The sequence below is a fragment of the Durotheca rogersii genome (assembly GCF_024521655.1).
Source record: "Durotheca rogersii strain YMJ 92031201 chromosome Unknown GGS23scaffold_5, whole genome shotgun sequence".
Lineage (NCBI taxonomy): Eukaryota > Fungi > Ascomycota > Sordariomycetes > Xylariales > Xylariaceae > Durotheca > Durotheca rogersii.
In genome coordinates, this window is record NW_026251236.1 from 446,760 (window position 1) to 472,388 (window position 25,629).

General features: G+C 55.0%; 6 protein-coding genes across 6 annotated transcripts; 4 read left to right on the forward strand and 2 right to left on the reverse strand.

Moving 5' to 3' along the window:
• Positions 1-1,687: 1,687 nt before the first annotated feature.
• On the forward strand, positions 1,688-4,931 carry GGS23DRAFT_557546 (uncharacterized protein). Its single transcript, XM_051515713.1, has 3 exons — positions 1,688-2,484; positions 2,555-4,078; positions 4,141-4,931. The coding sequence occupies exons 1-3, from the start codon at positions 1,890-1,892 to the stop codon at positions 4,236-4,238; spliced, it is 2,217 nt and encodes a 738-aa protein (XP_051373780.1). The 5' UTR covers positions 1,688-1,889; the 3' UTR covers positions 4,239-4,931.
• Positions 4,932-5,423: 492 nt separating this feature from the next.
• GGS23DRAFT_407333 (exocyst complex component Sec5-domain-containing protein) lies at positions 5,424-9,024 on the reverse strand. Its single transcript, XM_051513639.1, has 3 exons — positions 8,601-9,024; positions 6,424-8,510; positions 5,424-6,369 (listed from the first exon to the last, which is right to left on the reverse strand). Exons 1-3 carry the CDS (start codon positions 8,926-8,928, stop codon positions 5,656-5,658), a joined length of 3,129 nt encoding a protein of 1,042 aa, XP_051373781.1. The 5' UTR covers positions 8,929-9,024; the 3' UTR covers positions 5,424-5,655.
• A 461-nt stretch (positions 9,025-9,485) lies between these two features.
• On the forward strand, positions 9,486-11,701 carry GGS23DRAFT_407382 (uncharacterized protein). The gene is made up of 5 exons (XM_051513640.1): positions 9,486-9,968; positions 10,049-10,105; positions 10,259-10,345; positions 10,401-10,523; positions 10,649-11,701. The coding sequence occupies exons 1-5, from the start codon at positions 9,879-9,881 to the stop codon at positions 11,438-11,440; spliced, it is 1,149 nt and encodes a 382-aa protein (XP_051373782.1). The 5' UTR covers positions 9,486-9,878; the 3' UTR covers positions 11,441-11,701.
• Positions 11,702-16,638: 4,937 nt separating this feature from the next.
• On the forward strand, positions 16,639-17,540 carry GGS23DRAFT_407464 (uncharacterized protein). Its single transcript, XM_051513641.1, has 3 exons — positions 16,639-16,688; positions 16,862-17,180; positions 17,288-17,540. The coding sequence occupies exons 2-3, from the start codon at positions 17,071-17,073 to the stop codon at positions 17,421-17,423; spliced, it is 246 nt and encodes an 81-aa protein (XP_051373783.1). The 5' UTR covers positions 16,639-16,688; positions 16,862-17,070; the 3' UTR covers positions 17,424-17,540.
• A 4,771-nt stretch (positions 17,541-22,311) lies between these two features.
• Positions 22,312-23,702, forward strand: GGS23DRAFT_407558 (uncharacterized protein). Its single transcript, XM_051513643.1, has one exon. It carries the CDS (start codon positions 22,414-22,416, stop codon positions 23,536-23,538), a length of 1,125 nt encoding a protein of 374 aa, XP_051373784.1. The 5' UTR covers positions 22,312-22,413; the 3' UTR covers positions 23,539-23,702.
• GGS23DRAFT_407554 (BSP-domain-containing protein) lies at positions 23,703-25,180 on the reverse strand. The gene has a single exon (XM_051513642.1). It carries the CDS (start codon positions 24,824-24,826, stop codon positions 23,867-23,869), a length of 960 nt encoding a protein of 319 aa, XP_051373785.1. The 5' UTR covers positions 24,827-25,180; the 3' UTR covers positions 23,703-23,866.
• Positions 25,181-25,629: the final 449 nt, after the last annotated feature.

Consider the following 25,629-nt stretch of genomic DNA (forward strand, 5'->3'; position numbering starts at 1 on the left):
GCATATTCTGCGGAGCGGGCGACCAGGACCTGCCGCTGCGACGTGGACTGATTTGGTGGGAAGCCCTGCAAGAATCATAAAAGCGCCGTCGCTAGTGGAGCTATGTAGACAGGGCGCAGTGTCGATCGCAACCTGGGAAGAGCCCTGGAGAAGATGAAATTTGACGCCTCGACGTCAGGCAGCTCCAGTTTCGCGAGCACAGAGATATTTGGATGCACATGTACGGTAAGCAGGTGCTGGACTGGGAATGGGCGTATCGATCTCACGGCCGGGCGAGGACGGGAAAGTTCGAATGATCCGTCCGATGGAAGGGAGACCATGACGACGACCTCGGCCGGGGCCATTGTGGGCCGTTCCTAGCCGGGCGTGCCGGAGCTCTAAGCGACCATGATGCCGGTCTTCGGCGGCACGTGTTGGATCTCGTTGGTATTCCTTGACCTGTCTTCGGGAATGGCTCTCCCGACTTCCGTTGGCCTTGCAAGGCGAGCTGCGGTAACTTGCGAGCCCAGACACGACTAGATAAAAGACGTGACGGATTATGGAGTCTTCCAAGCTCTCGAATGGGCAGGTCTTACCAGCCCTATCTGAGAGGGTGCGAGACGTTTACCAATCAAGACTGTGGCCGCGTCCAGGTGCGTAGACGTCTCCCGGGTCGGTTTCCCGCATCAGGCAATTTGCACCATAGCCAATGTTGAGTTTCGAGGAAGCTATGGCGAAGCTAATGCTACGTGCGTGGAAGGCCTTTTCTCTTTCGAGGCTGAAGCAACCTAGTTCTGCTGCAACCGTCTGAGGTCTAAACGGAAACGGATATCACGGACAGACAGAGGTGCTAGCGAGAGTCCAGGGGGGTTAAGAGAGGGGATAATAAGGATGACGGGTCCCTTCGCTTGGGGTCGATACCAGGGCACGGGCACGTGTGTGCTCGTGTGCTCTTTGTGTTGCTCGTGTGTGCGCATGTGTATGTAGCTTAGGCAGACAGATGGGTAAAATGAAAAGGGGGTAAGAGGGGTGTTTTACCATGATGGAAGTCGACCATTACCTAATCCACCAGGTGGGCACCTGACCTAACTAAGGTTTGCATGTATCTAGGAGATACCTGTACACAGGGTTGAAAAAAAAGTTTAAGTTTTTAAGTTAAGTTAAGTTAAGTTAGGTTAACTTTTTTAAAAAAAAATAAGTTTTTTTTTAAGTTTTTTTAAGTTAAGTTTAAGTTAAGTTTCAATAAAACTTAACTTAAAAACTTTTTTTGCAACCCTACCTGTACGTACCTATATAAGTACCTACTACCTAAGGTACCTAACCTCTTAAGCGGCACCTCGGCAGGGATCGATCATTATGGAAGGCATGCAGGCACCGGATTGTGACTGACCGCCTTACGTATGTACGTTTGGTACCCACATATACAGAGCAGGGCAGGCTCCAACCTTCCCCATCCGCGACAGCTGTCAGCTGCCCGATACCAGCTGAGACCGGCTGCATGTACATAGTCCACACATGTACCTAGGTAATTAAGGGAGGCTCCAATCCCACCCCCTTAGCTAAAACCCGCCGCTGGCTCCTAAATCCCTTTCCGCACACCTCCATTTCATAGGTCGGTACCTAGGTACCTAGGTATCCTCCGAAACCCCTACTTCCCTCCCCTTCCTGTGGGCTGTCCCGCTTGCCTTAGGTACCCGCCTCCTCACCTACCGGCCAGGTACCTGACCTAAGCTCCGGTGGTTTAGGTAAGTTGGGTGCAGGTCAGCTCGGTCCGATGGATTTCTCCATGTGGTCAAACTCGAGACTCACCGCATTCAAGATTCTGCCAGCTTTATTCTCTACCTACCTTTCTTGCCTGCCATCTTACATCAGTATCGTCAGCATCGCCAATCTCAGCAACGGCCGACAAGATGGGCCGCAAGCCCAATGCCTTGATCCTCGAGTTCTTTGAACGCGGAGCCAAGCTGAACGACAATAGCAATAGATACCGCCATCGTTGCAAGGCCTGTGGCGAGGACTTCCCCAAGGGTCGCATCGACAGCTTGACAGCTCACTTGACTAAGAAATGCCCAGCTATTTCCGAGACCGATAGGATCAATGCTTGCCTTGCCCTTCACGGCTTCAACAATGCGTCTAGTCGCCACGGATTTGACGGTCTTGTGCACTCGAGTCCCAACACTGGTCCCACCGCCGCTGTTGTTCCCATGCCGGGTCCTACTGCTGCCGGTCCTGCTGCCGGTTCTGCCACCAACTCCCCCATCGCTCAGGCCCAGAATCCGATCTGGACTCCTCTCGAGACATTAGCCGAAGTCTCCCGCCAGATCGAGGCCAACGAGAAGCATGAAGACCCAATGCCCCCTGTACACGAGTCTGTAGACGAGACTATGCAGACAAGTCTAGCTACTCCTGGTCCCGTCACTACCAATGCAACCCCGTCCGAACTCCACGAGCAGTTCACTCTGGAACACCCGCCCATGAACACAGAAAATGCCCCTCAGGATGTTGGTAAGGGCATCCCTCTCCCCCAACTATGGCATGAGTCGGAAGTCTTGCTAACTAAGAGTGTGGTTGCCAGACACGCCGCAGAACTCTCCCCAGAAGCTCACTGCAGAAGAGAGGTTGCAACGATTGTTGCAACATGCAGGCCCCGCCATCCCCGGGCAGTCTGCGCTATCTGTTGCTGCTGCTGCTGCGGCTCGCCTGAATCCGTCTCTTCTCGATCCGCAGCTTGATGACGAGCCGATCACTGAGCCTGCTTCTCAGTCCCAACCCCAGCCTCAGCCCGATTCAACCGACATGATGGTTGACTATCCTTCGCCTAAACCACCTGTGCCGGCCGAGCCTGCTACACCCTGGGATAGCATGGCATATATTCAGGACGGCATTTATGCACCTGCAACCGTCAACAGCCACAGTCAGCACTCTGCCCCAGTATTAAACAAGGGTGGCTTTCGTATGGACACAAGCAATGGTCCCAACGGCCCACGACACCGCCATGGCCGGGCAAGATTTGATTCCAGCAGACGAAAGGAGGTTCAAGAGGTTCGACGCATTGGAGCCTGCATCCGATGTCGCATTCTACGAAAGACATGCTCTAAGGGCACTCCGTGTGATACTTGCAAGAAGGTGTTATCCCCTCGTGTCTGGCGTACCGGGTGTGTCCGGACAAAACTCTCTGAGTACATCGATCTCTACTCGGCTGGCGTTCAGGTAGTCATGGCCCAGAAAAGGATAAATAACTACAAGACTACTCATCGGCTTAAGAACACAGGGATCCTGGTAGAGGCCTCCCACTTTCCCGATACTGCCTTTAAGGTTGTCTTCGAAGTCGTGCAAGGAGCTCCCAAAGAGGTGGAGAACGATCTCCCTAACGACAGCAATAATAATGGCCCTCAAAATCCGGGGCCGGTGATCTTACTCGATAACAACAAGGAGGATATCCCTAGCAAAGTTGAGCAGTACATGCGCCAAGTGCTCCCTGAATTGATCCGACGTGAACCATCCCACTATGTTCGCCTTACCTTAGAGGTGGCTGTCTCTGTGGTTAAGGACAACAATGACGAGCTGCTCCAGAGGTCTCTAGAACTTTGGGGAATTGTTGAGATGATGGACCGAGAGCGCCAGTGGACTATGCTTGCGAAGTCCCCCGAAGAAGGTGTTAAAGACTACTGGATTAGCGATGAGTCTGACAGCGAAGCCTACACCAATATATGCATGCAGCTCACTGCTGCTGCGGAGCGTAAAGCCTCCACTGCCAGCAAGAACCTACTGAACGGCATCCAGCGCAATCTACAAGATGGGAAGACAAAGCTCGGATTTCCCATGTTTCTCACTGTCATGCTTTTCCTCAACTGTATGGAGAAGACAACATGGGCGTTCAAAGCGTGGGACGAGGAGAACCTTCGTCCGAAATGGCCGTTGGAGAAGCCACCGAGCAACTTCACGAACCAAGGACAAGGGTTGACAGAGCTTTTGAGGATGCTGCTTGTCATCCGACACATCCTTCCTAAAACAACAGCTGCGCACCCAGATGCTCCGATTGTGGCCGACGAGGATGACCCTACGATCCAGGACTATTTCCGACATCTCAACATAACGCGTAAGTACCCTTTCAGTGTCATTCCCCATATCTACACACTGCTAACTCATTTCTCTATGCAGCTGCTTATTTGCGTGCGCGCCACGAACAAAATAATTTTCAACCAACCGACTCACGGTCGCTGGAATTCTTATTCTGTGCACCTCTCCTGCTTAATTAAGAGTTCTGTCTGCTTTACACCCACAACCTTACATAACATACCACATCCCTCCAGGATGCTTGTATAAACTCCTGGGGGCTTACGAGCCAGCTCTAGGCTGTTCTCTTAAAAAAACGGACCCGCAACCCCTTCCCAGTACTACTCTGAGATGGTGTTTACCTCCGCTCCTCCGGCCAGAGGAGCAAGTATAAAGATCGGCCAGAAGTACAAACATGGGCATGATTTACGATATAGATATTATACGAATGACGATAACAAGACTAATATGGTGTACTCCTGATACTCCGACCCCCCGATCACTGGTCATACATGCATCGGGGTTTCTCTTCTTTCCAGCATCGTCAGACAAGAACGGATAGAGAAAAGAAAGCTGCGTTGCAAGAACAGATGTCTCACGACACAAACAGAGAAATACGAAAAAGGAAAGAAAAAAACAGACAGTACGGTAGTCAAGAGACGGGATGAATGAACGGATGAAGGAGAAGTCATCTCTCTTTTTTCCACTTCGAATTAGTTCAAAAACGGAAGGGAACAGGTCAGAAGAACCCTGGCACGCATATCTCTCTGCTCTTGTCTTATAGATGTTGAAAAATATACCCCAATCCCCCTTTCGTGTAGACTATATACAACACAACACAAAATGTCATCAAAGTAACTTGATTAACCAGGCTGGTTGAACCCTAGTTCCTCCTCCCCTCGAATAAACAAAATAACCAAGAAATTCCGCCATGCAACTATCTGTATCTCGCGCTTGGCGGTCTAGTAGATATGATTCCAGGGGGCTTTCGAAGTCGCGTCGTGGCCTTGCAATCTGGTGGCTGAAGACAACTCCTGGATCGAAGCAGCAGCAGCGGCGGCGGCGGCAGTAGCACAACTAGGGTGATAAACAAGTATGCCTCGTCTACTTAGATCTGTACTGGTACCAGCCCATCTTAAGCAATTGCCAATATACATTTAGCATTCAGTCCTAGCACCCCAGTCTCCTAATTTCTACCATCACAGCCCCTACCTCCTAGTCTACAGTCGAATACAGGCATCTTAGCTCTCCCTCCCTCTCTCCCTCTCTCATCTTCCCTTCTCCACCTCTTTCCCGCTTTTCCATTCCCCTACCTCTATGCTTCTCGCCCCCTTCTTCCTCTAAACGCAGGGGGGGAAGGGGGGGGGTAGTTGGCTAGATTGTTTAGGTAGGCATATTGCCAAGGGCAATCACCCCCCTCTCCCTAACATCAACAATCCCTGTCCTTCTCCATTTTCATATCCGTCAAGCATTTCACTTGACGGAACGGTTGCTGACACGATAGCCATAATCAAGCGGCCCCGGCTACCGACCGCTGTAGTATAGCAGTATGTGCGGTCCCAGGGACTAAAACAGCTGAGCTAATGGCCGCGCCCCGGATGTCCGAGGCACCGTAGCCATCTAAGCCGGGGCCGGCGGCTGCTCGGGGGCGGGCTGGGACTGGGAAGAGCTCTGGTTCGGGCTGCGGCGCGGCCGCTTGAAGCAGGCGAACTCGTTCCTGGACTGCTCGCGGAGCTTCTTGAGCACTTCACGCATGCCGGGCAGCTCGTCCTGGAGGCGGGCGCGCGCCTGGCTGTCCGTCTTGGAGTCGAGCATGGTGTAGATCTCGCTCTGCGTCGCCGAGGCGCGCTCCGTCGTGTACTGGCTCAGCGTCTGCGCGAAGAACTCGACGTCGAGCGTCGCCTGCATCAGGGCCCCCAGGTCGAACCCGCTCGTCCGCGCCTTGAGCCCGTCTAGCAGCTCCCGGCTGATCTGCTCCAGCAGGTACGAGAGCACCTGGTGCGTCATGCTCGGCGCCGTCGTCGACACTTGTGTGTGTACCAGCACTAGCGTGAGCAGGGCCTCGTACACGTAAGGCTTAACCCCCGTAGGCTTGGGAGACGACCAGTCCGGGTCAGCGAGTCCGGCGCGGATGATCTTACGCAGACTTTCCAGCGAAGGCTTCGTATATGTCTGGAACAGCCTGGCGTCGATCTGACCAAGCACGTCCTTGATGAGCTTAGACTCGTCGGTAAGCTTAACAGAGAAGGCGTTCTCGAATTGGCCATTGAGACTAGGCACCACCTTGGTCCGCAACGCGTGAAGGTTTCCGAGGGTCAGGAGCATACGGACGTTCTGTATGGTTACCATGTCAGCGCTCAGGTTCAAAATGACTAGATGGCAACTCACCCTATCTCCTGCGTCGACAGTCCCAGGACCAGCAGCTAAAGACGCCTTCTCGCTCCCGGACCTCGCCGTCATGTCTACGTCGGTAGTCCATTCGTCGTCTGCCTTCTTAATGGAGCGTTCTGCATTCTCGACCATCCCACTGAACGTCTTATAGAGCGTTGTCATGTACTGGCCCCTCACTGTTTGTAGGAGCTTCGCTGGTGGTGGGAGGACAATATCCCCGGCACCTGGCTTAGCCATCGCCTCCGGAATGTAGAGGATCTTCTGCATACCCGAGAGCAACGCGGTTTCGAAGGCGGCGAAGCTGGCTGGCATTCGCGTAACGTCTCCCATATCTTTGGAACGCTTCCAGTCCTCGACGCACTTAACGCTCTCGGAATCTCTATTCCAAGCAGCACATAATGCTGTAGCCGCCCTGTCACGCGCGGCGCCTACCAACGTCTTGAGCATCTCCAGCTGCTTCCCGTCGTCTTGGCTCACGGGGGCAACGCTTGCCATTTCCGATGCGCCAGAACCGACCAGGTTGAGCATCTTTGCTAGATAATGGACGCCGCTGATCGAGTTGGACGTGGGCGGCCAAAAGGCAAACTTTTCCCAAGACTCGCCTTTCTTGGGCGATGGCGGGGGGAGGTTATTCGCATCGAAGTTGAAACGAGGATCTCTCCGGTTGGGAGGCAGCCCCGCTGACTTCGGCGTGCCGGGAGAGGGCGGTAGGGGCGAGAATAGAAGCGATATGTCTTCGGGGGGGGCGCCGACGAAGAACTCGAAAACGTGTGACCGTATCATATCAACTAGTTCGACCGTACCTTTTTGTAGATCGGTAGTCCCCTGCTGCGAAAGTTGATGGTGGTCCCGGGATTCGTCATTGTAACCTGTAGGCAACGACTTCTGGGCCTTTCCGTCGATAAACCCTTCGACAGTCTGCCAGAACTCGACTACTTCGCCTAGAATACCTTGCGCCGACAACAATGTTGACAGGAACGCCAGCATCTTTTCCCACAACTCGATGACCTCGGCGGAATCCAGCCCGGCGACTTTGTTCTCGACTGATTGGCGACCAAGGTTCCGCAGGTACGTGCCCATGGCCTGCGGCGGTGCTTTGTCGGCATTGGCAAGACGACGTCGGAGCACTTCGATTTCGACTTTAGCCCGCTCGCTCGTCGATGAGATTTTACCCTTAAGATAATCATATTTGCTCAGGAGCCAGACCCAGATCGGATTATCGTCCACGCCGAGTTCTAGCAACAGGCTGATCAATTCCACGTGCTGGTCTCGTGGCTGCCCGACCGAGGTCTCGGCTCGGGAGACGTTATGGAGCGAGGTGAGCCTCCTCCAAACATCGCGCTTGAAAAGCTGGATCTGCTCATCGACATCGTACCACATCCGTGCCGCGAGGACAATCTGGTACATCTCCGTCTCACTCGGCGGGGTCGAGTCGAACTCCTCAACGAGCCTACGTGTCTCGTCGGCAAACCTCCGGGCACGGACATACTCCTCCACCAACGCTTCGTAGTCCTTACGCCTTATGCTGTCGGCAATATTGGAGCTCGCCTCGATGTATTCCCTGAACCGGTCGAGGGAAGTCGATACGGTCTTGAGATTCTCCTCCTTCTCACGCCCGCCCAGCGCTGGGCCCCAAACGTCCTCCGCCTTTGCCGAGACATCGAGCAAAGGCGTCTTGATGCCCATGACCCCATAATCGCTCTCCTTGACAAGCGCGTTCTTCTTTCTAGTATCGTTGAGAAGAGGCGCCACCAGCGGGTTTGGCCCAAGAGCAGCCCCGCCACTGCTATTCCTGAAGCTGCTTTTGCTGGGATGCCGCGAGTGGCCGCGGCCGCGAGACGGAGATGGGGGCTCGGCGCCGCGATACTTCATCTCCTTGTAGACATTGTCAATGGTCGCCTTGGCTCGTACAAACCGCTCGAAGTTGGATTCGACCAGAACCTTCAGCGACGCCGACTTCTGGTCGATGGATTTCGACAGGATATCAAGCCCGTTCAGCAAGGAGTCGGTGTCGGCGGTAGCGTGCATCTGCGAGAGGAACAGGGCCGGGGAGAAGCTGGTAGAAGACAGGAGGAAGCGATTGCCTGCGAGGGCGGTAGTCAGCCAGGGTCACCACACACGCATATATGTATGTGTATATACACATATATAGGGTTCGTTTTCGTCTGACATACGTAGGCGGACATCATCTTGAACGGGCACTCCTAATTGCTTCAGGGATCTCACGACGCTATCCGATGTCCCCAACGGGTCGGGCTCGTCCCGCTGCACCAAGTTGCTCACCCCATTCGCCGACTTCTCGGACCCCTGGACGATGCTGGCCCTGTTGCTGACGGCGCGTTCGAGCGCTTGGTATCTCGATTTCCTGCGGTTTATCTTCTGCTTGGACAGCTCTTGCTCGCTATCGGAATTATCGCTCTTGTCTTTTTCGGCGGGCCATTCGGTAGGGAAGGGCGTCGATAGCTGGTAGAACTCCAGGACGTTTCGGTCGAAGTCAGCCATGGCTCGTCACTCGCGATGCCTCCTGGCAGTAACAGTGATGTGGCTATGCGCCAGTGTATCTACGGGCATCCCATCCATCAAGGTCGGGCCCTTGTGCTGGTAGCGCCAGCGTATTGCGTATTATGGGTATGTAGACCTTCCGCGATCAGGCATGTGAATCTCGTTGCGGGTTCATGATGATATCCTGGGTATATGGATCTGGCCAGCAGCTTAGGGGTTGCACGAGAAGGGGTTCAGGTAAGGCTGCGTCGCCCTGAATGCCCTTGGCTTGATGCGGTCAAGTGCAAGTTCCTTAGGTACCTACCTGCCTGTACCTCTGCGCACATACCCGTATGTATAAGATATTACGTAAGCATGGCAGCTCAGTTGGGTGGGTACTATTACCTTAGGCTAGGCACCTGCCTTGCCTTAGGTAAGTACCTTCTAAGCTATGTGCCTAGTCCTGCACAAGTGGACATTACGTAGATGAACCTGGTAGTGCCTACCGGCAAATCTGAAAAGGCTGCGGTGAAATTTTTTTGCGTCGGGTCCTGCGGCTCAAGCCCACCTAAGGCACATGTACACATAGGCAGGTGACAGGTGGGTGGGCCTGCCGGCCTCCGGACCTTGGATAAAGTACCTCAGGTAAGGTACCTGCCTGTGTGCTTGAGGCGGGAGGTACCTACGAGGCACGTACCCAGCAAGGTTGCTCTTCTTTTGTTATCAGATCGATGCAACGCATAAGTGCATCCCTACTAGATATGCATTTCTGAACATTTGACCCGTCTGTCCGTCCGACACCACCCGAGCTCGACAAAAAAAAAGTGCGGTTTCGCAAACCAATCCCACTCGTTCATACCCATCTACGCCTACAACAACTCTCTCTCCCTGCTGCGCCAGTATTTCTAATTTCCTCCTCTAGGCTTATAGAGAGAAAGGAGGGCTGCGACGATACCGTCATATCCTCTATAATGCTAACCATCCGAGCGGTCGCCGCACCCCTCCGGTGCCAATGCCTTGGTTCTGCTACCCCTCGAGCCGCTGCCCGTCTCGCGTTCCAGGTGGGTGCAGACCTCTCAAGCCATGCTGGCCTTGTTGTACGGCAGCGCGATGCAGTCGCTAACCAGCCACCGGACTCTAGGGTCAGAGGTTTTACTCTAACAAAGTTGCCAAATTCACGGGAACCAAGAATGCCGAAGTACGTGTTGACGCCGTCCTTGTGACCTCTTCCCAGAAGCGAAATTCAACGCGAGGAAAATCACTCAAATCTAGCTATCACCTCGGGAGCACAAATATGATGCCACCTGGCAAATGTTGTGTAGAGTAAACCGACTGATCGCTAGGACTACAGGGCCGCTACCCCGTCAGCATCATCGAGGGTGACGGTATTGGGCCAGAGATCTCGCAGGCTGTGAAGGACATCTTCGCTGCCGCCAAGGTTAGTGGGATTCAGGCTCCCTCGAGCCAGTATTCTCGACGCTAAAGCTCCCCAGACCCCGATCGCCTGGGAACCGGTTAGCGTCAAGCCTATCATCAAAGACGGAAAGACAACATTCCCCCCCGAGACCATTGAGAGCATCCAGAGGAACAAAGTCGCCCTCAAGGGCCCTCTTGCTGTAAGTTGCTACTCCCTCCTTGTATACATAAACATACATACACATAGACACGGGGACACGCAGATGCATAGCTATGCATACATGTACGGAATAACCCTAACTGGCTAATCGACGAACACTACAAGACCCCCGTCGGCGAAGGACACGTCTCCCTGAACCTGACCCTCCGCCGAACCTTCAACCTCTTTGCGAATCTACGCCCTTGCCGATCTGTGGCTGGATATGAGACGCCCTACAAGAACGTCGACACTGTCCTTATCCGAGAGAACACCGAGGGCGAATACTCGGGAATCGAGCACGTCGTTGTCGACGGCGTGGTACAGAGTATCAAGCTGATCACCCGCGAGGCCAGCGAGCGGGTTCTACGATTCGCCTTCCAGCACGCAGAGGAAATCGGGCGCAAGAAGGTCCGCGTTGTGCACAAGGCCACCATCATGAAGATGTCCGACGGCCTGTTCCTCAAGACGGCCCGGGACGTGGCTAAGGATTTCCCTAACATCGAATTCGACGCGGAGCTACTGGACAACACCTGCCTGAAGATGGTAACCGACCCCGTCCCGTATAACGACAAGGTCCTGGTGATGCCAAACCTATACGGTGATATCCTTTCAGATATGTGCGCCGGCCTTATCGGCGGCCTAGGCCTAACGCCCTCGGGAAACATCGGAGACGAGTGTTCCATATTTGAGGCCGTCCATGGATCGGCACCGGACATCGCCGGAAAGGGGCTGGCCAACCCCACGGCTCTACTCCTCAGCTCCATGATGCTGCTGCGGCACATGGGGCTGAACGAATATGCCAACAGAATCGAGAAGGCCACGTTCGATACCCTAGCTGAAGGAAAGTCGCTGACAGGCGACCTCGGCGGAAAGGCCAAGACCCACGAGTATGCCGCCGCTATCATTTCCAAGTTGTAGATACCACCTTACTATCCGTCACCACCGCCACCGCCACCATCATCCTCTTCCTCATCCGTGACGGCGTCCATTCGGTTCGTGAGAGAGGGCCGGGTCGTTTCGCTGTAGAGTGTACAGTACAACAACAATATCAAGAATAGCAATGCGATGACATTTGCACGATCCAAGTGTTGGGTCGAGGTCGGAGATTTGCGTTGGGTGGGGGGGAGCGGCGAATATTATAATGAAAGCTATGAAGTCATTTTCCTCCCTTTTCTTGCTACATACGTCGGATTAATATGTAGCAATAAATGGAGGACATTATGAGCCGTGTTTCTCGCTTTGGGACCCCTGTCTCCTTGGAGACCTCCGCCCGATATCGCTTCAGGTGTTGTCCCACCTGCGCGTGCAACGCTTTCAACAGTACTACGATCTGGGAAGAAAGCCGTGTGATCGGGTAGCACCGATGCTGTCTAAGATTGCATTGCATTCGTATACGGCTGAGCCCAAGGCCCTAGAACGCCACGATCCTGACGTTCTTCTCAATCGGAAAAGAAAGACGGGCAACACGAGGTACGTTCGTCATTTCTATGACGGTGGAAGACTTTTGTCTTGCTAGTCCCCAGAGCGACGCCACGGGCCTGGCCGAGGGCCTGGTCTGGAGCTAACGGGTGGAGGCTGGCGACCCTCCTCTGTTCTGCGGGTACTGCTAGATTATGCGAGCGCCGTCGGACGCCTAGGCTCTTCGAAGGATCCAGCATCTACGGCACTTTGTAGCTACGGTATACGCAGCGCTGGAACGCCATCGAAACTTAAATAGGAGAGCAGAGGCGGGCGAATAGGGGATAGAGATCAGGTCGTCCGGCGAGCCTCGGAAGCAAGATGAGGGGTCGATACGGCGCTTGAAGTACGGGCTGAAACAAGACAATTGGCAGATCAGCGAAGACGGTGAATATAGTAAGAGAGAAAGACAACGAGAGTATCTTTTTTTTTCCCCTAGTCCAATCGTCTAATGCGGGATTCCATGCCTAATCTCGAACAACCCGAGGCTCCCAAGTTGGCCCGTAACGTATCGGAATAACCTCCAGGTCACACGGACATTGTCGCTCTACACGAACGGATCGGTGTTTACGTAGACTCCGTTCCCCGACCCTGATGTCTCTTTTTCTCTCTCTTTCTCTCTTTCTCGCCCTCCCTTTACGTAGGTAGGTGCTCAGGCACAGATTAAAGGGGGGGTATACCTAATAGGTGGGATGTATTTTTGGAAGACCACCTGAATGCCACATGGCTCCCTGTCCTTAGAAAATTAACTTCTTCTACGTCGAGAAATCGGCCGCTTAGTTGCCGACGGTCAACTCCATCTGGCATACCGGTCATGGTGTGTATACTTAGTGTAAGTGATGCATACACACGTCTACACGCCCTAATACCCCACATCCCACATGGATCAGCAGAAGAGCTACTAGAGGTAGCTTTGTTTCGGGAATTATTGCTGTTGTTATCGCCACCATCAAGGCTAGCTGTTGCGTGACGAATCCCGCGAGAGAGAGATCTTTACCTAGGTCGAATCGATCCTGACGAGATGCGTAAGATGCGCACGATGCTGTCGTCTCCGATGGTGGCGGCATTAATAGATTATCCCTCAATTGTTTCAGGCGTGATGTAAGTCCACTGTCGACTAAGCCCTGCGAGCATTTAAAGAAAAGAAGTAAAAACGCCTCCCAAATAGAAATCGGCAACAGCACCGCCGACGTATCGACCTGGTGTCACGGCGACATCGATGAAACCACGAACACCGTGCCCGAAACCAAGTCGGCTCGACTACCAATACTTACTTTTAAGGCGGGGCGTTGCGAATTCCCCAGATGTAGGTACTGTGCGGTCAGGCGGAATGGAGAAGACAGCTTGCCATCTAACGTACCCCAACACGGCCGGGCTGCCGTGCAGGCGACATGTCTCTCAAGCACGTTTCCTTCCTCGATGGACATTCTTCCATCCCACAACAGGTGACGCAGCCCGGCGGAAAGTAGGGCTGGATGGAAGCAAGTAGGCGATGCAGGCCGCATATCACAATGTCTTAATTCTCGGGTTCTAGAAGCACCACCAGCGCGAGCCTCAGCTGCTAAAAGCGGCCTGCTGAAAGTACGACGGCATCCCACGGTTTTTGTCGCGGTGTGACGGCGGCTTGGCTATGACGTAGATGGGCGAGGCCCGGGCCATTGAACACGAGAGGATGGGTAGCAGTCGAGGCAATTAATTACTACTATGTGCGCCTCGAAGCCGGTCGAGGTTGTAGCGAGGCACTGTCATCGCAGCCGGGGAGGAAGACGAGTGGCTCACAGAAAAAAAGACCAGAACATTTCCGCAGCACAATACAACGCAACGCAACACAACACAACGCAACACAGGTACAACGCAGGTCGGGGAACGCTTAGGATCGATGCAATGGGGACGGAATGAATCGAGTTAGAATTCGCTCACCGAGTCTCGGGCGTTCGGTCTACGAGTTAGGCACGGCCAGCCGGCCAAGTCAGCCAGTCCTGGAGCATCAGTCAGCTTGCCAGTTGACGGCAATACCGCGGGAATAAAGGGGAGCCCCGCCGGGCACCTGGCTGCACCAGCACACAGTACTAATCTAGACAGCACTTGTAGAGTATATGGCGCTAGACCAAATATAGACTGGGGGCGCTTCATCTCATATGAGCACCCACTCGGCCAATCACCGAACGCCGGACGATCCGTTTGAGGAAGAGGGGTGGGAGGCTGCAAGAGAGTGTGCGGCCGGGGAGGAGGAGGGGGGTCTACATAGGTATATACCTATCGATTCTGTGTGACGTACCTATTGACGAGAGCCAAGGCTCAATTGAGATCATCCCGACCGTGGCTGACCTCCCTCTCCACACCACATCGCAACCGCACTACGCATGTGCATATATCCCCACCCTCGAACTGAGTGGCGGGAGAGGGTTAACGGGAAACCGACTCTCCGACATGCGGCCTGCCCCCCTCGCCCTTCATAGAGATTCCCCCGTTGGGGATGCGTACATGTCTGCCTACCTACCTACCTACTACTTAAGGCGTAGAGGGAAAGAGGGGGAAGCCACCGACTTATGCCCGCGCTTCGCTGACCTTCAATTCTTGCTGCTATCTTACGGAACCAGATTGGCGGACCAGCTTATACCAACAGAGGCTCACCGGGGCGAGACGCTCACATAACACCATTCGTGCGTTATGCGATGCGGGCGCGCGCGCGGGGGCGGAGAAGAAGGGGGGAGTGTATGTGCCAAGGGCGATCGAAGGGATCTCTCCATCGGATTGTAGAGGGAGCTGCACGTACCTACGTGGCGCGAAACCCGGGTGGTGCGTTTTTTGGGGGGTTTTTTTTTCCCTCGCGCAGCTTTCTAGAAGGAAGCATGGAATTCCGCACGGGGGACGAAGGACGTGCCGCCGGGTTCTGCCGCCGGCACCAACCTCCTGCTGTGGGTGCCTGCCAAGGCTAGTGCTTCGCGAGCGACCCCGCCGGCACGTCGCTCTGCGCGCTCTCCTCCTCTTGTCGCCAAACTGGGGGGGGCCTGGCCGAGAGGGAGAGGACCAGATAGACACCCGCCGGTTGTGTTATCGTGCGTTGCGAACGCTGCGTGTTAGGTACGGCGTAGCCACTCCTTCAGGTACCTGAGGTAAGGTATCCAACGTATGAGTATGAGTTTGTCCGCAGTAGGATGTAAGGAGAAATGTTGCCTACCCTATCTTGGAGGCGGGTACGTAGATAGAGGAGGTATATGGAGTATAGGTATGTACGTGCATAGAGGTGCGTAGGCGGTAGGCATATGCCTGCCGACGGGGTTGCTTACCTATGCTACCTATCTAGGTGCCTTCAGAGGCCCAGCATGAAACCGAACCAACCAACCAACCAACTTAGGCAACTAATCTACCAACCTACATACCTATCTAATACTTATCTATCTACCTACTCTGCTGGGTTCCGTGGATCCTTTCCTGCCTAGGTAGCTACTAACGAAAAAAGTAATAATAAATAAATAGATAAAAACGTCGGCCGGCGGAGAAGAGGAGACCACCCGGACGTTGGCATCGGCTATAGTTGGTCCGCAACTACGAGCGAGCGGGCGAGTTGCGCGAACGGGCGAATGAGCGAATTTAGCCTCGGAATCCCGTACCCAGTGGTACGTATAGGTACCCTACCTGCGTGCATTCATCTGCTGCACCATATAGTACAGGTGCGTGCTATTATCGCTCTCGCGTCCTCGCGTCCCCGAGGATTCGCATCTCCCTTTCCCTTTTCCTTCCTCCCGCCTCTGTTTTCTCTTCGGGTACTAAAAAAGTAAAAATAAAAATAAAAAGCTAAAAAGGAACGTTTTAAACAAAAAACCATCCCCTCTTTCTCCTCCCGTGCTCTTGTCGCCCCGGCCCGGGGCGGGCAGGGTGTGTGGACAGGCTACCCAAGCTCGGGCCTGTACCGACAGTAATCCTGCGGGTGGTGGATGATGGGAGAGGCGCGAGTGGGTGTACAGCTTCCACCACTGAAGCAAAAAACCCTTGGGCACACAATGTTGCACCATGCATAACCCTCACATATGGATGTCGCGTGACACTTCCGGCTACGCCCCCCCGTCTTGCCCACGGCGCGGTGAACGTTCTGGCGGAGGGGGGAAAAGGGAGGGAGGAGGAAGGGGAGGGGGAAGGGCAGGGGAGCATCAAGGCGGTCAGCCCATCTCGTCTGGCTGTCAGAAGGACCTGAGAGTTGTAACTATTCCGACTAATCGCTACCAAGTATGACGAATGTGCTTTGGGGGTGGGGCGCGGACAAGCGCAAGGATAGGTTAGGTATGTCCCGCCAGAGACAAGGGAGGGTGACCAGGGGGGGGGGGGTGCGATCCAAAGCCTGTATGTGGTGGCGTGTGTCTGGGGGTGAGGGGAGGAGACAGGCAGGCTAGGGAGCGCCCTTCGGAAACGCTTCCCACCCACGATCCCGACTTACACGTCAACTTAGTGCGCCGCAAAAGACGCAAGTGCCAACACCCGAGCGGAGCCTTGACAGAACGGCCCACAGGCGAGACGAGAGGGAGGTTTCCCGATGGGCTGGCTGGCTGGCTGGCTGGCTAGCTGGCCTGCGTCCTACTATACGTACACGGTAAACAAAATCACTCACGTAGCCGAACGTGGGCTTTATTACCTTTAGACCTGCGACCACTGGCACGCGGGCAGATGTAGATTAGGGGCCCCCGATCAAGATTTCTACGTACCGTCCTAGGTAGGTAGGTTTGCAGATGACACCAAAGTCCACGGAGTCGAGGGGAGACCCCGGCCCCTCCGGTCGTCTCATCAAAGGCCAACCTATATATAACCCACGCTCCCGTCGCCTCTACTACCGCCTTTGTCCCCCCTATTTCGAGTTGTCCATAACCAACCACTTCTTCGAGACAGGTCCATCTCCCCTCTACCACGCGGCCAAGGCCTTGCTAGTCTTCTAGACCCAGGTGCTCACCTACGTAGCTATACACTACCTACTACTGCCCTCTTCGTTGCCCTCTCCGGCAGACCCACATCTTCCCGGGGGATCCTCACGAGACCGGACTTTTTTTCGTTTTCATACACACGCTTACACTATCTTCGCACGCCGGCCTCCCGCCAACATGCCTTCGGTCGACCTCAAGCAGATCATCGAAACCAAGCCTCTCGGCTTCACCATCAAGACCGGCAACGGCCGGTGGAGGTGTCAGATCCACAGCGACAGAGCCGCATAGTGAGTGTACCCCCCTCCTTCCGACGCGGTCAGCCGGCAGTGCTGGCGTGCCTCAGGTACGCCTCTCGTTAGGTAACGGACTGAAGGCTAACGCATTGGCACCGCAGCGAGCGCTCGCGAACCGTAGCGACCCCGGGCATCTCCCGTTCCGATTCGGGCCTATCGACCTCGGTGGAATCGACGAGCTCGACCGAGTCGCTGTCGAGTTCTAGTTCCTCTGCCAAGTCCTCCGTGTCCCATTAAACGATGACAGCAAAGCGGAGCCCTTAATTAAGGATTTCTCACCCCCTTTCCCTTCGCTCTCTCGTCGTCGTCGGGGAAAATCATCCGTCCTTACTGTTGCTTCAGCTCGCTGCAGCTCTCCTTCCCCCCCACCCCACTCTTCCTCTAGAGCGGCGACAGATTTGGGCGCGAATTCCCCGAATGCTACCTCCCCTACCTAGCACATCGCTACACACTGTTGCAATTTCGTCTTTTCACGTTGGTACGAAGCATTTTTTGGGTTCGTTTCGAAGATCTATGCACTGGGCACCTGATGCGGCATTAATCAAGAAGCTGGAGCCGGGATCAGTCCAAGGAGAGGAATGGGGGAATGGGGGAAGCAGAGTGTGAGAGAGAGAGAGCAAAAAAACAAAAAACAAAAAAACGAAGGTTGTCACATCAGCTCGTGTCACCCCAATTTTAACAATACCCCTCATGACACAGGACGAGGAAGCCTGGGAGCGTGCAGGTGCAGGACGGGGTGGATGGCGGCGACCGGACTGAAGCTGGGGAAGACAAGTTAGTAGGTATGTAACGGAAGTTGACGTGAACTCTCCAGGGTCAGCTTCCCACCCCTGCGGGCCGTCATCACATGGAGGGAGGGAGAGAAACACGACAGAGGAGCGGATAAGAGGCGCGGAGCGTATTAAGGAAAAAAAAAAATTGAACACATTTTCCGTATCGCTATTGGAGTCTTCGCTGCGCACGTGAGGCATGTAATGCCCCGATCGTCGCCTCTGGGGCGGACGAATCGGAGGGCCCGGGATTGGGAGCAGAACGCGGCGTTTTGCTGCATGGCGCCCCGGGCTGGGCGACCGCCTGACTCTCCCCTCCCCTCCCCGCGTTGGACGGTGGGATCAGCAAGCGTCGTATTACTATTTGTTGCGGATGGACCAGATCGGCGAGGTTGCGGATGAGAAAGCATGTAGGTATTACTGTTCCGCCGTCTCGATTCTGGATTCGCGCAGATGCTACCACACACGTAGGTATAGATATACTTAGGTGTAGGTATATGTTCGCCCGACTCCGATCATCACGTAGGTATGCGTTTCGGTATTAAGGGGCAGAGAGTGCGCTACCGGCACGGCCCGTTTGTTCGCCCCGTGGTTTTGTGAATTCGCTCCTGTGGGCATGGCAGACGTATTCGCCCGTCCCAGCTATGAGTACCTATGATACGGGGCTTACGGGGAGCCGTAAACTACCCTCGTAGGTAAGACGGGCAAGCGAGGCTGCCCTTTCCATCCTCACCACCATTCCTGGTGATTACGCCGGCCCTCGTGCTCGTCCTGCTGAGGGAGCCAGGGGTTTCGAAGGCTGCATTGGTAAACTGTGGCCGGCGAAGGGACTCTCGCGTAGCGGAATATCTTGCTACCTGGGTTGGGGAAATTACCTACCTATACCTACCTGCCATTAGAAGAAGACATGCCATTACTCGTGATTATATACCTAGTGCTTAAAAGAAAGAGAGAGCGAGGAGATAACGCAAAGAAACATCAAACCTGCCCCCAAACTAGCATTGATAGCACCGTAGCCAACAACTCCATCCGATCCTCTCAATACCCCGGGCCGGGGGGGGGGGGGGAGTTCGTTTGCAGCCGTTGCTGCGGCGAGGCTGCTGCGGCTCTTCGAGGGCACGATGTCACAGTTGTATTGGTACCGGTTGGGAGTGCCGGGAAGAAGAGGAGGCCGTCTCTGTTGAGTTGTAGGTACCTCTACTTGCAGGACAGCAGGAGAGAACGTGCCTATATAACGGGAATATTGCGGATAGGGCTGTTGCTGCTGTCGAAACCTGACCAGCAGCGTTCCGCAAGTCACGGAGGTGATCGACTATTTGTAATGGTGTTGTCCATGTAGGGTTTCGGATGAGTATTTATATGGGTCTCGCACACATATTTTCACCATCTATCCTTCATTCCTTATCCATCATCCACTCTCGCCATACTCATAGATCGACAGATGGATATCCACTCTTTTGGTCGCCGTCCTTCGCTATGCATTCGTATTAGCCTTCTTCTTCTCAAGAGTTCTTCTTTCCCCCAGCTGCAAGTACAGATGGCCGGTCACAGGTACAGCTGCCACCCTGCCGTTACAGCTGTCTTATCCTATTGATCGGCACCTTAGCCAGTTGTTGGCAGCTGTGGCTGTTCCTATCCGCTCTACTCACTGCGTGCCCACGCTGTTTCTCTTCACCATGTAAGCGATGAGCGGGACCAAACGCCAAATGATAAAACGTAGGTAGGTAGACACCCACTTGAGTGGTTAACACGAAAGGAAGGGGGGAAGGCCGTGGTCCGTGATATTCGACAACTATCTACCTAATACGTGGCCCCAAAATGCACGATAATTCGTACCGAGGCATTGATACGGGCCGCCGATGGCCGGCGCCGTTCTGAATTCGCGATTACAGAATCTCAGCAGCGAGGACTCCTCGTCACAGCTGAATCCGGCGAGCTAAGAAACACAATAAAACGGCGCCCGTGAAAGATGCTCGCAGGGGGAAACGGGGTTCGCTGAATTGCCGCCGGGGGCTCGTGATATTACCATGCGACGGCCTGAGTAGTTGCAATGGACGCACTAATACACGTATATGTCCAGTGGAGAAAGAACGCAATTAAAGAAATGTTCCCCTTGGAAATGTGTACTTCTCCGTACCTGTATGTGAGCTTATGTAATTACGGGCCACTGAGCCGTTGCTTAAGGTACCTAGGTACGTAGTCGGTTCCGCGCCGAGCGTCTGTCCATTCTAGGTTCCCGGGCAACGAACTCACAGGCACAGACACATCTCAACACAACTCAGGTGACGAGGCTTTGATTTCCGGCCAATTTATTCTCCCAGTAGCTTTCTCGGAGCGGGAGTTACCCCTGGTTACCTTGTTATCTGTGTTTGCAAAGTAGACACCCAATATAATGAAGCTATGCTATCATGTGAGTACTCATACAGAACTGGCGAGGAGCTGGCTTCTTGCTCCTGCTCCATCGCAGATGTGGCTCCGGGATAAGTGGTGCGACGAGGCCCGTCCCAACAACGGCGCTGGATCGGATGTGGCTTCACTTGTCGCGCATATGTACATTGGTGTGGCCGACCCAGATTTCAAGGATCCGTAGTTCGCGGACGGATGTACCTGTTGGACAGCCTCGTGACTGTATACCAAGGGGCAGCTCTTCAAAGACACGGATCGAATCTTGCGCCGAGGGTATGCATTTATCGATCCACCATATAGGTACGTGCGTGTACCTGACCTATTACCTGTCTGCCTCCCTGCTTGCCTGGGTACACCTACCGTAGGTAGGTAGGTAGGTGTCAGGTAGGTACCTATGCATACCTACATCTAAGTATGGTGCCTTATCTTGTACCTACCCAACTAATCCCACCAGGCTCTGCGGGGCCCTGCATGCGGTAACCCCGCCGCTAAGACATGCGCGTACCTCCCATCGACTCTCGCCCATAACGAGGGGTTCGTGGGATGCTAGGTGGGACAGTGGCGTACCTAGGTACGTCTGGTAACTTGCCTGGAGAGATGGCGTGGCTAAATCGGGGGCGACCACCCAGCACGCCAGGTAAGGTTGTTAGGCAGACAGACGGTTCATCGTTCTTAAGGGGGCCCGGGGTCTACGCCATAGGCCTACGCGTATCCTCCCTCCTATCTATTCGTACCGTGGGTAGGTGTGGCCCGTGTGGGGAGGGGTTGGGGGGGGAGCATGTATGATGTATGTACATAGGGTGTGTATGCGCTGCATTACGCAATGCGGCGCTGAGCTGACTTGAGCCTTCACAGTAGGATTATCTCCTAACGGTACCCACCTAGGTACCCAGGCAGGCGGGCATACCTAGGTTTATGTAGTTGAAGGTTAATATTTGCGCAGGAAAGTACCTGATCTTACTGTCACGTCACCTCCAGCAATGTTAAGGTAGGCTGGCAGGGTAAAGTGCTGAGGTACTTCCTGCAAAACCCTGATCGAGAGAGTACGAGTAAAACATCCTCTCCGCACAGCCTGCAGGCGGCCCCGGCAAGCGGCGGCAGCGACGGCGGCAACGGCAACAGCTGCAGCCGCACCAGCAGTTGAGTTGGGTACGTACCTTACAAATGTAGACATAAGTACCTACCTACCTTCTGCCTACCTCCCAGTAGCAGCGCTTACAAGGAAGCATCGACCTCGAAGTGGCCGCGCATTGCCACAGACTGCGCTCCCCTCCTACCGTATGCGTATGCATGTACCTACATGTATACCTCTGCCTACCTCTCTCCGCTCCTCCATACGCATGGGCGTGTTGGTACATAACCGCCCTCCGCAACCGAAATCCCATCCGTTCTGTTCTCTTCCCTTTCCCTCTTATTTCCTTACCTACCATTTCATTCCACCTCATCCCATCCTCGAGGGACGCAATCCCCGTTTGCGAGGCCAACCAGCCGCCGACTCGCGAGCGTTGGTCTTCTTTTCTGTCGGCTTCCGTTGGGCTTTGCCATCATGCCTGTTCCCGTTGTCGCCAAGGGTAAGTAGACAAGTCAGAAACCAATTACCCCACGTCAATCACTCGAGCACTGCGGATCTGGGACTCCCAGGCACGTCTGGTCTTCCGGGGTGGCTCAGGTGGCGAAGACAGACGCACGCACTGGAGAACGAACCACGCAAGCCCTCTCTCTTCCTAGTCTTCTCCCCCAGACTGGATCCAGTTGCATTTCTCCCTCCTCCTTCCCGCCTCCCTCCCCCCCCCCCCAAGTCGTCGAGGATCAGGCACCACAGTCCTCATCGTCATCACCGTCAATAAAAACCAGCCTCGAGCCTGGAAGTCCTCATTCCCCCATCCGATACGGAGGCTGAAGCTAGCTACTACCCTTTCCCCCCATTCCGACTGTCACTGGCTCCTAGTGGGTTGCATCAGTTATCTGCCTATCTACGTTATCTTGGTTTGCCATACCTCGCCCACTACCACCAGGTAGCTCGGTGCTAGTTATATCGGCATTTTTGGATCATGCCGCCTATTAACCATGCTGCCATCTCAGTTGGTGTCGTCGCCATCTCGGTTGCTGTCGCAGCCGCCGTGGCCATCTACGAATCCCCCGAGCTGCAACGCATGGCCAACGACCTGCGACGTCGAATTGCCATCGCTCTCCACTCGCTTGGCGACAATATCAGCCCCGCAGAACGAGAGAACCTGTTCAATAGGCCCGAAGACGCCGAAGGATTTTTACGGTCTCGCGGCTTTGGGCCCGACGGCGAACCTGGCGTCGATGCCGATGACGAAACCCGCCGACGGCAGCGAGAAGAGTTGATGTACTGGAATGCGGTCCTCGAGAAGAAGAGAGGAACGCAACGCGGGAGCTCGGTGGAGCTAGATACCTTGCGTCCGCAAGGCACAAGTTTCGATGATTTCATGCGGCAAGATGCCGACGCTGAGAAGGGTACCTACGTTGTTCACACTGGATCGGAACACCACAACACCGAGGGTCTCGTCCGACGTCGTGGTGACGGAGCTCGGGGCTTGACGCAGTCTATCTACACAGATCCCTTTGCGGACGAGCACGGTATCGATGACGATATCGCTTTTGAGAATGGCTTGATGGACCCGGAAAAGGACGAGTTAGCGTCGGATATTTACAGCACTAGTACTGTACCGGGCAACGAGAACCAAACGCCCGAGACCGCTACCCTGGCCCCATCCCCCGTCCCTGCCGCCTCTCTGCTTGTCGATCTTGCCGGCCAGGCGGAAACCGCGCAACCCTCGGAACGGGAGCTGGGTCCGGACGAATACATGACCGCTGGGCAAGACGACCGCCACGATGCTTACAGCTCGATCCAGGCCTGGGCCCACGAGGCTTCCACTGCTGCCAGCTTCTACTCTCCCCTGCCAGAGTCGCCTGCGTCGCCCTTGTCAGAGGCCGAACTCGTCAGCGATGGTGTGCTGACGCCAACCGACTCTGCTTCACTAGCAGGTTCTGGCGAGGACATCGCCGACGAAGCTGCGTCTGCCAGATCTTGGAACCGTGGTCGGTCATTCGATGTGATGAGCGACGACGAGGGCATGGCGACCCCAGCGAGTTGGACCGAGGTCGGAAGTGTAGTAAGCGACAACGAGGACGGAGCAGTGCACGCATAGAAGGCTTATTAACCCCCCTCCCCCTCCCTTTTTACAATTCTCATTATCGATGATACCGCGAATTTGCAACGGCACGGCGTCTTGGAAGGGACTTAAAGTTATGGGCATCTCCAACAAATTAACCGGCTAGAGATGGGAGGGATGGGCAGGTACTGTTTAATAGTGCATTTTGATTTTGCGCTCCGAGGTAGAGAAAACAGAACAATGTTCTCTGATCTGTACCGTCTCACCATTACGTATTGAATAGGGTATCATCTATAGCTGTATCTCATCATGAACATAATAACATGCCGAAATATTCCAAATCCAACTTGCCGCCGGCTAGTGATTAGTCCTGTCCTGGCTTCTTGTCGTCGACCTCTAGTGTCTCCTTGTAGTCTTCGAACAACTGTGCCACTGGTGCCCCGAGGAGCTCGGTCCAGAAGGCTTCCTCGTCGTACTTATCCGTGCGCAGCTTCTCGTTCAGGCGGCGAACAGTGCCGTCGCCGAAGCGACGCTCAAGGTAGTCGAGGAAGTAGGCGGTGTGCTGGTAACCGGCGTCCCAGCTGGACGGGATATCGGTGGGGTGCCAGTGCGGGGGCACCAGGTCGGCACGGAGGCGGACCCAGTCGGCGACGCCCTCTATGAGGCCGCCGGGGGCGAGGCCGCGGCCGTTCCACTGGTAGCAATGGACGAGCTCGTGGGTCAGGACGCCGCGGATCTCGTCGGCGACGCGGGCGGCGTGGGAGGCGAGGGCGACGTAGCGCAGCGACAGGTGGATCTCCTTGTGGTGCAGGGGGTCGAGGTCGGTGCCGGTCGTGTAGGCGACGCCGTCGATGGCGCGGAGGAGGAGCGTCACGGAGAGGGTGGGCGGGACGTGGGGTCTCTTGGCCGCGGCTGAAGACGACGCGGAGCAGGAGGGGGAGGAGAAAGGGGCCCCCGTGTACAGGTGGGTATGCACGGCGCCGAGGCTGTCGCGCAGCAGCGAGACGGCGTTGACGCTGGACAGGAAGACGCGCGCGCCGTCGTGCGCGATGTCTTCGACGTGCAGCCGCAGGCGCGGGAGCACGAGGGGCGCGGCCGGAAGAGGAGGAGAAGAAGGGCGAGGAAGAGGAGGGCGGTCCTGCGGCCCGCCAGCCCGGCGCGACGTGCCAGGCGCCGGGACCGCCGTGGTTTGGGGCGCGAGGGGCATGGGCAGCCGAGGGACGCGTTCCTCCCGGGTATCGGAGTCCGCGGCGGATAGGGCGAGGCTTATGCTGAGGTTGGCAGCTCCGGCTAGAAGACCGTCGTGCTCCCCCCGGTTAGACATGGAATCGGGCGCCTGGCAGCCGTACCTGATCGAGGGTGGTGGGGATTTGTCGAAAGAGTTCCAATTGAGGGTGTGGCCTTTGCGCTATACGGGTTTCGAGGTGAGACAGAGTAGCGGAGGAGGAGGGTGGTGGGAGGAAGAGGGTGTGTGGAAGGAATCGTCGTAGGCGCCATACATAGTACACAGGATGGGTAGGCCTGGGGTGGATGTGGGTATGGTGGCCTAGACAGTCCCATAGGAAGGGGCAGGTATGATGTCTACTCGCTGCCCCTCCGTCCAGCATCCAGCATTATCGATATTCGGGGATATTTAGGGCGTTATCAGTTTTGCCGGGGCACTAATGGCATTGGAATTGTTGAGGTGCATTATGTACCTAGTAGATGTGGTAGATACCTACCTAGGTAGGTACTTACCTGCCCGGGCACCTACGTAGGTACCTATAAGTATAGGTATGTATGCAGTTGTACTATACAAGAGGTAGATACCCCACAGGGGCAACTGGCGAGAAGTGCCTTATCTAAGTAGCCTCATGCTCATTTAGAGAGTGAGGGAGAGTGGGGCATGGCGGTGCCACATGGTGGTGGTTGTTGTGGTGCAGGAACGGGGCGATGCGGGTTGGCTTATTTCCCTCATCAACAGTGCAACTTCGTATCAGTGTGTAGCTATGTCTCAACCGGGCATGTGCTGTTAGTGGGGGTAGTAGTACTAGGGTATCGTGATGTAGCTGCACCACTATATGTGTAGATGGAGATACCTTGAAGGTACTTGCTGGCGGCGCGGCCACTATCATCTTCCCCTAATGG